The sequence below is a fragment of the Haemaphysalis longicornis genome, unplaced genomic scaffold (genome assembly GCF_048455015.1).
Source record: "Haemaphysalis longicornis isolate Haplotype H1 unplaced genomic scaffold, Haemaphysalis longicornis Haplotype H1 scaffold_9, whole genome shotgun sequence".
NCBI lineage: Eukaryota > Metazoa > Arthropoda > Arachnida > Ixodida > Ixodidae > Haemaphysalis > Haemaphysalis longicornis.
Genome location: NW_027526460.1, coordinates 23404784 through 23418850, shown reverse-complemented (window position 1 = coordinate 23418850; position 14067 = coordinate 23404784). Strand labels below are relative to the sequence as shown.

Genomic DNA, 14067 nt, shown 5'->3' with positions numbered 1-14067 from the left:
TTTGTATTTGGCTGCTGCGCTTTACATGGCGGGTATACAGAACAGCATTTAATTGTGGTTAAGGGACTACCTGACCACTGAAGGTAGCTACCATTCTACCCCGATCAGTCGGTTGGGGTAATGAAAAGCTGCTGCCGTAATGCGGGCTACAGCCACTGGCTCAGACAAAACTGATCGAGACAGCATACCATATTTTCAAGCGTGTATCCCGCAACTGCATATAACCTGCAACCCCACTTTCCATCGACGTTTAAAAAAAAAAGTATCCATGCATATTGCCCGCATATTTTATACATAAAAGGATGGACCAAAGCTACTATGCAAACAACATTACACATTTGTTTATGCAAAAGAACTTACCTAGTTGACTACGTAACTAAGGACTTGCTGCATACATTTTTTCAATTGGTATATTAGTTGCGCTGTGTGTGCATAATAAACACTGTCAATGGGATAACAGTGGCTTAGGCGCTATTACTGCTGTAGGGGCGTCGCGGCCCAACGCGCATTGCGGTGAAGCTGCACCAAAGGAAATACTTCGCATATAATTCGTACCTCTACTTTGCCCCTGAAATTTCCGCGTTTTTGGTGTGGGTTATACGCGCCAAAATACGGTACTCACCTTGTCAGCGATGTGGGGCCTTTGGGCGAAATGCTCGAGCGCAACAGACATCATGTTGACGGAGAGGTCCACAGCTGTGATGTGAACGTCGTACTTCTGCACTCGCCGGCATCGTAGATAGAAACATGGAAAGGTGATTAAGCATGAACAAAATAAACATGTGCTGAAACACTTTAAGAGGCGCATGCTCTCCGGAGCAGTGTTTAACACGTGAAAGTCATAAGAGTTTCTGTATATGCTTGTTATCATGAGTGTAACAGAATACAATCAGGAGGCAGGCGTCTGCTTATTGCAAGCTTGCCTGCACGGAATTTCTGCCTCCAAGGCAAGGTATAAGGCACACACGGGACTTGAATTTATTAAAAATCTAGTGAACAAATTAATTTTTCGTGTATATCCGTTTGTGAATATGCATAAAAAACTCCAAGCCTCCTTACGCGTTGCGCTATAGTGTAGGTGAAGAAAAAATAAAAAAACATGCTGGTGTGACCTTTTAAAAATACCAAATTCTCAGTTTGCTGTCTTGTCACATACATGCCTGCACCAGCACGCCGTTTCCATGCCTATCTTATATTCTCCACGCGAAATGACGCTTATCTTGGCACGCATCCCACATCAGCTATCAGAGAGAGTCGAATGAGGCATGAACTGCCTGATCGTCACATAGCAACGGAGACACCGCCTCTTTTTTGCTGGCGTGGCATTCTTTCTCTCAGTTTTGCGGGCTTGGAATTATTTCCTCGGGCAGTCTTTCGCTTATGGTGGCTTTGCATGCTACCGGGTTTTTTGGAAGTTGTATGCACATTAGCTCTAAAAATATCTTGAGCCCCTCACTCAAAATTCTGCGCCTTATGTTTTAGATGCAGAGCATCTGATTCACTCGCCTTGTCCCTCCGGCGTCGTCGTCGGCGGCGGCGTTGTCCGCCCCGCCCCCATTCTCCTCGCCGCGCCAGCTGCGCTCTCCGCCGCTCACCCCCTCTCCTCTCCGATAGCGAACACTCTCTCGCGAGGAGCATTGGATTGGATTCGATTGGATTGGCTTGGCTTGAATTGGATTAAAGTGGATTGTGTTGGATTGTGTTGCGTCATAGCCGCGGCAGGGGATTCACGGCACGTTTCACGCGATGGGAGAATCAACCTAACGGAAGCAACAACGGAACCCCCTATGCGTCGCATCTACACAGGGGTTCCCGCGAGGGGAGGTGGGAGTTTTTTTATTCCTGACTCAGCCTGAGCTGAGACAAAGTGGTTTTTCAAAAGTTAGCCGAGGTTGCGTTTAAGGGCAACAGAAGCAAGACTGGACGTGAGAAGCTTTGTAGTAAGAGGGTCAGATTTCACAGAAGGAACAGAGCGGGCGGACTGTCGAAAATACGAGAACTGGAGATCTGAACCATACCTGAACCCTAAAAAAGAAAGTTAAAACGATACTTCAGAAGCAAATTTTGGGAATACGAATGACGCGCTCTTTTACTCTCATGGGAATGGCGATATTTGAGAATGAGGCGATTTTTGCGAGGCGCCGACTAAAACGAACAGAGCGTTCTCCAGTGTTGGGCGTCTCACCTCAGCCATGTAGAAGTCGTGGCCTCCGACGCCGCAGCCGACGTCCAAAATTCGGTCACCATCCTTGACGCCGGCCCTTTTCACGACCCACTGCAGCAGCAAGCAAATGAAAACAAATATGTACCAGTATATTCTTCAACGTGACACCTGTTCTGCGTATTTTTTAAAATTGTATTGTAAGCAACCACTTAATTACTGTGTATGTTACAACAAGTGTACTTAACATATCCAGTAACTCTGCTTAACACTCACACCATATCAATTTGTTCTTCCCGCGCACATTCGTGCGCCAATAGCACCAATAGCCCATAATGAAGTAATTATAGAAAAAGCCAACTTTCACTGTTTTATCAATTTTACGCAGCAACACAATGTTTTAGCAGCTTTATATCTGCAATTTCATGCAAACAAAAAAGCAAGAGCTAGAGGGCACATTTGCCAAAAAGTCATGCTTACGTCGAAAGATCGACCAATCGCAGCAGTTTTCACAGTTTTCAAATGATCAGGGCACGTTTCTTCAAGTCGACGACAAAATTTACTTCTTCACGAAGTGAGATATTTTTTTTTTGTTTTAGAATTCAACAGCAGCCTTGTTTAATTAAGAAACCGGGCGCCTTTTTCACGCAAAGCTATGTGAGAGAGTCAACGCCAGCTGGCGTGAGCATGGTTCATTTGTCGCCACGGGGACAAGTGACTAGAATAGAATATTCTAGTTCACTCTGGTACAACTAGTACACCGTAGTTACGTGAAAGATGTCGGACCAGCTCGTGTCGTTGCCGACACCCGATGTGGTAGAAGGCTGAAACAGCGGTTTGCAACTTTCCCCGAAAGTTCTTTCCCCGAAGCCGGAAGCGGTTTTTCCTCAAACTGGTAATGGCAGCTGCGTGACTCAAGCTGGCGAGTGCAATATTCAGAATGGTAATGAATAAAATAGTCTGGGCAAAAACATTGCCTCCACAAGCTTGCTGCCGCTTGCAGATGTAAATTATGCTGCGTTCAAACCTCCCCCAGCCCTCAACCCCTCCTTAATTTGCCGTCAGTGTGTATAATCGCTGAACAACCTGCTGGAACTAAAGGGTTTGCAATTTCTGCAACGCACTCCGGACATCACCACCGGGCATCACCACGTAATGCTAGCTCGGCGCGAGCTAGCATTACGCAAGGGCAGGGGCGGGGGAGATGTGAGAACGAGGGCACGGATTCTGTTCAGTATCCAGTAACGACTACCGATAACTATTTTCCTGTCGTTAGTGATGCACAGATTTAGCTTACGCGAATTCGGCAATTATCAAATCAAGTCAATCAAATCAAAATCAGTTTATTTCCAAGCCTACTGATTCGTTAAAACTGACAGAGGGATGCAAAGTGCTCTCAAATATCGTTCAAGGTTACCCATAAGTCTATACAGGAAAAAAGGGGGGCAGGGTGTGCGCTGCACAATAGAGTTGCATAGAAGTTATTATTGTATGAAACTCTATGTGCTGCACTGTCACGCGATAGAGGTTCGTGACAGATACAATCATAGGCGTGCGCAGAGTTCTCAATTTGGGGGGGCAAAGTCTTACCGCTGCGCCCCCCCCCCCCCAGAGCAACTCCCGACCTCTTCTCACTGAAGGCCTTGCGGTGCGAACGCAGTGCAAAGAGGGATGGTTATAAAATTTTTATTTCAATGTGATGGAATTGCAACACACACAAAATATTTCTGAGCAGAAATTTTACTTTCATGTGTTACATCGGCAAGGCATGGGGCAAATTTGGCACCCCCTTCAGATGATTAGGGGGGGCGGCCGCCCCCCCTGCCCCCCCTGTGCGCACGCCTATGGATACAATCCCCGCACTTCCTGTTTGATTCCATTGAGAGCACCGAAGAGAGGCGAAGGCTTATCGCTTTGCCCCGCACGCATTCCAGGGGCGCGTCATGCCCGCGGAGATGAAAAAAGAAAACGGAATACGCGGAAAATGAAGCAGAAAAATTCCACTGCACGAGTGCCCATAGTTCGAGCGATATCTTCGGTGAACTCGATTCGTGCATGGCTGCAAAATTCTAAGCTGCACATTTCGACAATTATTTCGCTGCTGAGCACGAGGACGCGGGTTCGACTCCCGGCCGCGGAGGCCGCTTTTCTGATTCATCGTAAGTAGCGCTAGAGACGGGACACAGAAGAGGAGACACACACGACGGCGCTATCTATTTATATAACGGAAACGCACAATGGAACCCTCTTCAGCGTCGCATCACACCAGGGTTCCCGCGAGGGGAGGTAGGCGTAATTTTTTTCTAATTTTTTTATTAAATCTTAAATGCTTTTAGAATGTCGTCAACAAACACATTCAGTACTTAGAATTGGGGGCCACTCAGTACCTCAGCCAAGGATTACTGCTCTATGATCATCATGTGAGGCGTTTTATTTTTTTTAAATGAACCAGATCCAGAAACCGAAACTAAGTCAGATAAACTGCAATGACAAGAAAAAATCGGCAACTAGCCCTTAAAAAGGGATGGCGAGAAAATAGGTGAAATAACGCCCTGCAAACGTGTACGCAGATCGTAGTTTGTGTCGGAAATGAGCCAGATCCTGCTGTTTCACGGATCAAATTTATGAGCCAAATCCATTTGCCCAATGGGAGTTTGCTTTTGACTTGACTGTTCAGACTGTTTCGTAACTTTCGTGGATGTTTTCAGAAGTCCTTTTTTTTTTTCTTTTCGGATCTGGCTTATCATGAAGTCAGACGGCAATGAGGATATCGGCGAAAAATGTCAACGACGAAGTGAAAGGAAGAAGTGAACGAAATGACACTAGAGATGTGAAACTATGATTTCATCTGACTCTCCCGTCCCTACGGAGTAACTCCACAAATATTTATTTTTTTCTCCAATATTTACCGTTTCAGTACTCAACTAAATGGCCACCACTTACAAGCCCTGGCAAATCCCCCCCCCCCCCCCCCCCCGTCTGAGAGTATGAACAATTTCATTAAGGTGTAAAGAAAAAGATATGAGCAGCCTTCTTGTGAAGCGTTTTGGAAATTCATGGCAAGGCAATGAAGAGCTTGCTTAATTCTTGGGTGCCTTCCTGCATGGTGCCCAGGAAAATTATCACAGGGAAGAATTCGGAAAGAGCTATTAATGGTGCCAAGAGGACTCACCTGCTCTCCATGTATAGTTCAACCGTTAAGAACTTTTGCACATGTTTTCCAATGCCTTTTCCGCCAAAACTTAATCGCACCATTCTTGTAAGTCAATTTAAATAAAGTTTTCGTAAGAATACCGCATCAGTTTGAGCGTTTCAATTCAATATGAGCCAAACCTAAACTAATCACCCCAATAATGCTCAAATGCAGCACAATTTTTTAAATTACTTGTGGCCATAAACTTCCTTAGCTGAATAGCTTTGACAGCGTCGCATCTAGGTCCGGTAACAAACTTTCGCTTGTTTCTCAAATTCGCGTTTGGTGGATCTGGGTCATTGCGAAAAACAAACAAACAAAAAAAGAGACGCCTCATATAACTTGGATACCTGCTCAGAAGATTTTTCTCTCTTTCACGAATCTCGGCCTACTTTGGGCGCTCAAATTACGTCATTAGAGCAATGTAGCGGCCATGGGCGCCTCCTTTCTGTTAGAGCAATAAACGCATTCGATAGCCACTTTAGAAAAAAAAAAAAAAAGAACCCAAAGCAAAGCAGAAACGGAAGATGGATAGTTCTGCTGCGACGAGCAAATCGCGCAGTGACATTACGTGCTGTTGACAATGAAGGAAAGAGTGCAAGCGTTTATTAGAACTATTTCAGAGCCCCTTTAACAATCGCCTTTTTTGGATGGCGTGATCACGTGGCGGGAAGCTGAAGTCTCAACGGAGGCCGAGCTCTAAGATACCGTCAACCGTGCGTTCGCCCTCGCTGCACCATCAATCGCCACAGAGTTTCTTAGCAGGCGTATGTGCTAGTAAGAAAATGGCCAGACGCCGTTCCTAAGGCGTGCGCATTAGAATATTCTTCCTCCGTGGAGCATGCGCATCAGGACACTCCGCAAGGCGTGTTGTGCAATGGCCCTCATACTCCCGCTGTCAACCGGTCGTTATCCGGGCAACAAGTTTAGTATTCTCTATTATGTGGTGCGACTACGTCGCCAGTAAATACATTTCCATTCCTACCATTAAAAAGCGCCGCAAATACGGTTGTTGTCCTTGTGAGTGAATTGCACGATGTAGCGCACACTTTCGTCCCTATCAACCGGTTTTCGCCCACGTGAGGCACCATATACAGTCATGTCTCGTTAATATTGACGCGTCCGTTCCCCAGAAGAATCATTCATAATGTGAGTCGTCCATAATAACGAATCAAGGTCAAAAGCACAAACATTAAATGTTCAAGGCGTCTCACTTTTGAAGGGGCATATTTTCTTTTTCAGATGAGCGTAAAGCTCGGTCCGTTTACGCTTAACACCAGCCATTGCCTCCACCGAACTGACCAGAGAAGCATACAGCTTTGCCATTTATGCGCATCGAATATTGGCACAAACTATTATTCTCCCCTTATCTTGTCCCCAGCCGCAGGACTTGGTACTTCGGCGTATGCGGCCCCGGGGAAATCTTGTTTGATAGAAAAAGGATGTAACCCTGTCTTTACTATCCAAGAGTGTTATTCGTTGATCACAAATGTTGCCGATCTGATTCGATGGCACTAGAAGAAAGAGCGTTTAGAGATAAACGCATACTCCGGCTTTGTAATACTTCTTCCAACAGTGAGTTTCTGGTACGCGCTGGAGCCTCTGGGGGTCACCAGTCATTTTTTTTTTCTATTTTTGCCATGTGGGGGCGTGTCCACAATAACGAGACTAAAATTCGTGTATTTACCCATTTGGTCCCCAAAATAGCCGTCGTTAGTCCGGACTGCGGGTTTCTATATTAACGGGGAAGGATTGCACGGCGAGAAACCGGTCGCCGAAAATTTCGTCTATATTGCGGGGTGCCTATATTAACGGGGTCCATACTATCGAGACATGACTGTATGTGCTCTTCACCAGACCTTACACCTCTCTAGCTTTACCCCCTCGGGAGACGGAATTATAGCCGTGATGATTCCAGGATAAAAGCTGCTTCCGGCCCAGACGTTCAAATCTGCCTCCCCACTGTACGTAGAATCTTTGCTATAAACGTAGCATCTATGTATGGTTAACTCAGCGAAGGAGACCGTTATCTTTAGTGCTGCACATCGCCTACGACTATGCGCACTTAAGCTTTCTTCCTCTCAATTTTAGTAGTAATTTTCACACACCGCTCTAATAAAACCCATCATCAGATTGTCTTGCCATTTTTTTTAACATAAGCTGAGATCAAAACCTTTTTTTTTGTTTAATCTCCGCTGTAGTCAGAAATGTACTTTTACTGTACAGTACTGGCTGCAAAATAACCCCCTCTGCACCTCCCCAAAGAAAAAAAATTGGCCGCGTATCTGCTTCTTTCGTTGCAAATGTCGTCAAAAGACGATAGTCTTTATCGACTTTTGCCAAGTAAATGCCTCCCTTCGCTTTACCGCTCACCTCTCATGTTGTTCCTCTTGCGTCGCGCTCCTCCCAAGGTAAAGACACCAAAGGTTTGCTTAAATCATTTTAAATTTCCCGCGTTCCACTGCTCCAAACCGGGTGTGTCGATGCGAACGCTACCGTACGGCGAAGACGCGCGTTAATCGAGGCACCCTACTTCAACGTTTATAGAACCGCGTTTCCCTACTCCACGTGCGTTGCAAGCAGAACGTGGAAACTATCTAGTGGAACCTTGCGTAACTGTTGCCGGTTGATTTCTTAAAATGGCGCCAGAAGCTATAGTGGCGCTGGCGACAGCAGGCGACGGCGGAGTGAATTCTTTTTCTGCAGTTGATGAAGTATTTAATTTCGCAAAAGTCACGCATGTTTGAATTTTTATAAAGGAACACTGCAAGTATCACTTCTGTATTGATTTGTTGTCTCATATTTGCGTAATGTCTTGTTCTTCTTCAACAATGTTGACAAGTATGAACATTACACCGGACCAAGACGGGTAGATTTAGCTGTGACTATATAAGACTATTGCGCAGGAGCGCCGTCGTGTGTGTCTCTTCTGTGTCCCGTCTCTAGCGCTACTTACGATGAATATTGCGCAGGCATTCTTTTGCTTTGGCCGGGTGGCTGAATCGAGTCACAGACAGACAGACGGACATACAGACAGACCAAAATTTCTGGGTTTAAGGAGCCCAAGAAAGACTATTGCCTTTAAAAAAAACAGAAAGAGAAGACGGAGGAACTAGAGTCACCTCTGTGGTGGCCAGTCCCCCGGTGCAGACGAAGGTTTCCCCGAAGATCCACTCGTAGCGGCGCACCCCGTTGCGCGAGTACTGCTGCTGGTCGAGGAACTCCTGGAAGGTCTCCGCGTCCACGCTCATCTTTCTCGACAGGAAGCACACCTGGCACGGATTCCGCTTGTGCTGCGCAATGCGGCGGTGAGTATAGACCGCGTCAGTGCGCGAACACCTGTCATCGGGGACGTTCCTCTGCACTCCCTCGCATTGCCGAAGAAAACAGGTACTACCTCGACTTGCCGGTCCTGGGCCCGTCAAGAGTGTTTGTCCTGCCACGCCCTCAGAATGCTCTGAAGCATCACCTTCACGACGGCATCACGTCCCGCTCACTTTCCGAACGTTCCTTAATCTTTGAACCGCGACCTGAACTCGCCTTGCGATCTCACTCGCCACGCAGTTTGCTCTCGACCCCTCTGTCGTCGAACCATCACAACGATCGGCTCTTAATTACAACGGTATAAAGTACTGTAGAAAACAAGGGATACGAACACGGAGAGACAGAGCATGCGTGTGTGTCTCTTCGTGTTCTTGTGCTTTCTTTTTTTTTTTTTGCTGCGATTTTAAACCTTCAAAATACCAATTTTCCCAAATGACGACTCTATAGAGCCACTCTTCGCTGTAAAAGAAGCCACGTTCCTTCATGTGGGGAGCATCAAGCACGAACAACCGCGGCCATGGAAAAAGACGCCCGAACGCTATGCAAAAAAGAAAGGCGACGTCAAAAAAGCGTGCCGGCATTCACCGACACGTGCTTGGCGTATAAAACTTCACTGAAGAATGTTTTAAAGTTTTAGCAGGGATACTTGCCATTTTAAATAAAAGTTGCTCGAACAGCATGCCATCGCCTGGCAGCCTCCATCGTTACCAAAGGGCCACGTGACAGTACCAGGCCACGAGAACTTAAACAGGCGCCTCTTAAAACAACAACAACAACAACAAAAAAACTACGTTGAGTGATTTCCTGATCTACTGAATTTGTCACCGTTTCATGGATGTTTATAGAATAAGTGCAGCATAGCCGAAGACCTCACAGTAAATTGAAAAGCATGCCGTAAGAACAAACAAAAGTCCTACGCACAAGGACAGCCAGCAAAGGTGTTAAAATCTACGACGATTATTAAAGAAATGCGAGAGTATTCTTTTATGGAGGACATGTCTCCGGTGGGCACAAAACAATTTGTTTTGGCACAGCCGTTATTTTTTTCTTAATGGGGGGGGGGGGGGGGGGGCGTGTCTTTTTGTTTGGAGGGGGGAATGAGTGTTTTAAACCACTTTAAGTGTCTAGCAGCTTTTATTTGTGCTGCACAGCGGCGACACTTCGCAGCGAGGACGCTTTTTTATTGAATATTTTCTTCCGTGGAGGAGGAGTAGGAGAAGGAGGAGGAGGAGGAGGGGGGGGGGGGGGGGGGGGCTCATTGCTACTGTTGATATGGTGCGCTTGCTTGGAAACCGGAGCCGATGTCGAGGGGCAGGCTCGGATCGGACTTCGCCAGCAACGCGTTAACACTTGTGAGTCGCCGAGTTCGTCACCGATCACGCGAGTCGAAGCAACGTTTCCTGCTACATTGTCGAGGGAAAGTTTTGGCGCCATTCCAGACATCGAGTAGCGCGATTCTGACGTCAACGATCACGCTATCTCACTGGCCTGATAGTTGCGCGACTCATTCGAGCGTCTTGTAAAGGAACTGTTTCGACGCCCGACAGCCAGAAAGCCAGACCAAAACCGCGAAGAGTATACCTAATATTTGCTTGCACGTACTTAGGCTTCACCGCAGTAATACCCTGTGTGCAGTGGTGCACCCTTTGCAGGTAACATAGGGGGATGAAACAGCCAGTCAGAATGCCACAGGTCCACAGCAGAGCCGGTGGGGGAATCGAAAGAATGCTATCGCATTGACGTCACACTGGTAAAATGTCGTCCAACGATATGTTGGCAGTAATTATAGTTTTTTAAAAGAAATTATAGAATGGGTTTCATTTGTTGACAGCGGCAGAGGCGAAACATGTAGATCTTAACCACCCACTACGTCCTACGACCACTTTTGAATTAAAAATCTTGGGTGCTGAATGACGTGATAATTTACGTGGGACTCACCAGAAACAATTCAGATCCTAATGTCAAAACCTTTTCTCAAAATTTTGAAGGATGAGAAGGATTTTCGCATAATGTCTGTAGAACGCTTTTTTCTATACCTGTTTTGACCAGACATGCTACCTCAAAAAAGTGACTCGTTACTCTCTCAAAAAGTAACTATTTAGTTACTTTTTGAGAGAGTAACGAGTAATGATATCTAGTAAATCACGTGTTGCTTTTGAGAATCGGTAACGGGTAACGCACGTATTTAAATGCATTACTCGTTACCGATTCTCAAAAGGAACACGTGATTACCCGAAAAGTAACGAGTTACTTTTCACGTTACTGTGACGACCAAACGCACGAATATTTGTTTCATGGTTCATTGTTTTCTTTTTTCATCGGCTGTTGGTGTCTCGGGCAGTGCGCCGACACTTGCGTAATTTCAACGCTACGGCAAGAGGCCGTGATGAGCATGTCAAAATTAAAAAAAATAGAAATTACGCCTCAAACCACCACAATGTAGAAAACGGCGCTGCTGCTTTCGATGAAAACATCAGCGCAATGTGCCTATAGGCGCATGCATAGGTTCGAATAAAAACAAGGCCGTTTAAGCGGTGTTCGACACGTTACACCTCAGAAGTAACGAGACACATTACTTGGTTTTAAAGGAAACTAAATACGTTACCCGTTCCTTTAGTAAAAAAAACTAACTAAAAACGTTACTCGTTACTGAAAATAGTCACTAGGTAGCAGTAACTCGTACCTTGCAACGCGCATGTCTGGTTTTGACCACGCGTTATAAAGTTATGATTGATAAAAAGTGTGTTTATTATTTTTGCAAGACATTCAGAAAAACAAAATTGCAAGACTGACATGAGTGACACTATTTTATGCTTGTTTGCTGATTCATGTAATACGGTAACTTTTGCTATTTCATGTCTTTTTCTTTCGGAGGCTGGAAACACGTGCAGAAAAAGTGGTGCTGTAAGAAACATGTACAATAATACTTCACCCGTATTTTATTGGTCTAACCCGTAGGTCTCATGGATCACAACTATTTTAAAGTTAATTATGAATTAATTAACTGATATCCGAAGTGCCGGCCGGTGGAAAAAAATGGCGCGTAGGTGTGAATTTTCAAAGGTGGTCGGACTTACCTGATTCGTGAAATAATTATTAAAGTGGTTTGCAAGCTCTGTGTCACTTGAATTTATTTCATAAGCTTTTCCCTGCTTATTCTACCTTACATAAATTTTTGTTCGTTAGTTTTTTTTTTTTTTCACACAACGCCACATCTACTTATAAGACAACGTCCGTTAAGGACACGCGCAGTTCTTTTTGCCTTTTTGGCGGTCTGTATATTCGTTGAGCGTATTTCTGAACGACTTAAATTCAGCCAATTTGCTCATTATCTGGTTTTGACAAATTACTGATAGAGCTTATTCTTCTGAACGAGTCTTTAAAGATACCATGTCATCTATGGATTAATATTGGTGCGTTGCGGCTGTAAATTATTTAAAATAATGTGATTTGACTAGCACTATTAAGTTGTCATATGCTATACTTGTGTCGGCAGTGGAAATAAAATCGCACCAGCCTGTTTGAAGAAAGCGTTTTCTAAAAGTTTCGTTGCTATTATGAGTTATTTCGCGCATTGTGAACAGTTTTTCATTTTTACGTTAAATTCTTCTCCGTGGCTTTACATAAATAGGAACGCCGGCGCATAATCACTAACTTTTGTTGGTCCTCTGCACCGCCATTATGATCTATATCCAACTGGGATCTATCTTTTATTTGGATCCTCGTTCATGTTCCGCATGAATTATTGTACTCGTGTGGGCATAGGTAAGAAGTAAGTAAGTAAATAAATAACGGCCCTGCTCGCTCGGCTGAAAGTTACCTCGGAAGACGGTAGCGCTTCTGCCACTGCCCGCTGACGTTTTCGTTTCTTAATTATTATCTGCCAGACTCGTTCTGTTGCATCGATAGCGTGACAATTTTTACGAACAAGAGCAATACAAGCGGCTTGTTATACGTGACCGGGTAACCACTAAATGCTACGGGGTGGAGCACACACAACTATTCGAGGGACGCGAGCGTATATGGCACGGTGACATTCAACGAAGGCACAAGTGATTCCTCTGACCACTCGCGTCTTCCGTGCGTGACTCAACCAGTGATGTTCCCGTTTTCCACGCACGCGACATGGATTCGATTCGTACTAGTGTCTCCGCTAAAATTCTTTCCTAGCTATTATTTTTTTTCGGGTGGTTAGGTTGCCATGCAGATATTTACTTATTTATCGACTTATTTCAGTACCTCCAATGCCCGGAGGGCGTTACAGGAGGGAGCGGTTTAGTTGCAATAACAAGATAATTGCGCATGAGGAGAATAATTGGGTTATACAAAAATTCGGGTTAACACATAACAAAAATTAAGTTTCCAGAATTTGTACAGTGCATTAATATACACAGTGAAACAAACGAAGAAGAAGAAAATAACGACGAATAAATGAAATAAACGCACCCACCAAAAAGAAGGTCATTACAATTTCATTACTGAAATTTTATTATAACAAAGACTAGCCACCTTCAGAAACCAAAACAGTTCTCTCACACGTAGCATTGGAGCAGCATGGATGGAGCGTGCACTGAGTGTGTTCATGCGAACGCAGAAGTTTAAACGACAGCCACAGACCCAGTTTTTAGCGCAACGGCACAATCTCATGCAGCCTACTCTACGTTCAAATCACCGCCATATAGCGAATGAAAAAGAAATGAAGAGAAACAGGCGTTGCCTTAATCACCTTGACGACACGCCGGAAGTGGTTCGGGCAAATGACACGCGTGGCTGACCTTGCGACCGGATGACTTGATAGGAGCTCCTATTTTGAGCCTCGCTGCTTCTGGGGTGGAAAGCCTATACCGCCGCGCTTCCCGTACGAGTCGTTTGGCGGATCACGTCCCAGCTGTAAGGCCCTGGTTGGGCAGAGATCGCAGTGACGTCACCCGGGATAACTCAACGTGGCAGGTGACGTGGAGGTGAGCAGACGACAGCCCTCCACGTCGATCTCGCCTGCGGATCGCGAGATCGCGCGTGTCGCTTGTCCGATCTACGGGCTGTGCGCGTATAGATGGCGTACTCACTGGGCTTCTTCCTTATCGGAAGCGGCCGGCGTAATCGGCGGAGCTTGCCCTGGCCGTATTTGCAAAAAAAGGCGGAGATAGAGAGATAAAGATCGCCCGACCGTTTCAGCCACCGAGTAAACAAAGCGTCCGCAGTCTCTCACCGCGGGCCACTCGTAATTTAGATATGCACAATCACAGACTCAGCTGTGTTTATCTTGGCACGTTTTTTGGCAGGAATGTTGAGAGTTGCGCGTTGCTTATCACTGGTCACGTCTAAATCAGGCCCCTTCATGAAGAGACCAGCATCACCCAACAACACTTTTAGGTAGGACCTCCTCACT

The 14067-nt window shown here is 45.6% G+C and overlaps 1 protein-coding gene across 1 annotated transcript in view; it reads right to left on the bottom strand.

Moving 5' to 3' along the window:
* Positions 1 to 14067, bottom strand: part of LOC144152747 (uncharacterized) — a 29368-nt gene that overhangs the window by 3572 nt on the left and 11729 nt on the right. The window contains exons 6-8 of the mRNA XM_077684173.1: positions 8477 to 8647; positions 2186 to 2275; positions 623 to 718 (exon numbers count right to left, since the gene is read on the bottom strand). Coding sequence (XP_077540299.1) covers positions 623 to 718; positions 2186 to 2275; positions 8477 to 8647 — 357 coding nt within the window. The remainder of the gene's footprint in view (positions 1 to 622; positions 719 to 2185; positions 2276 to 8476; positions 8648 to 14067) is intronic.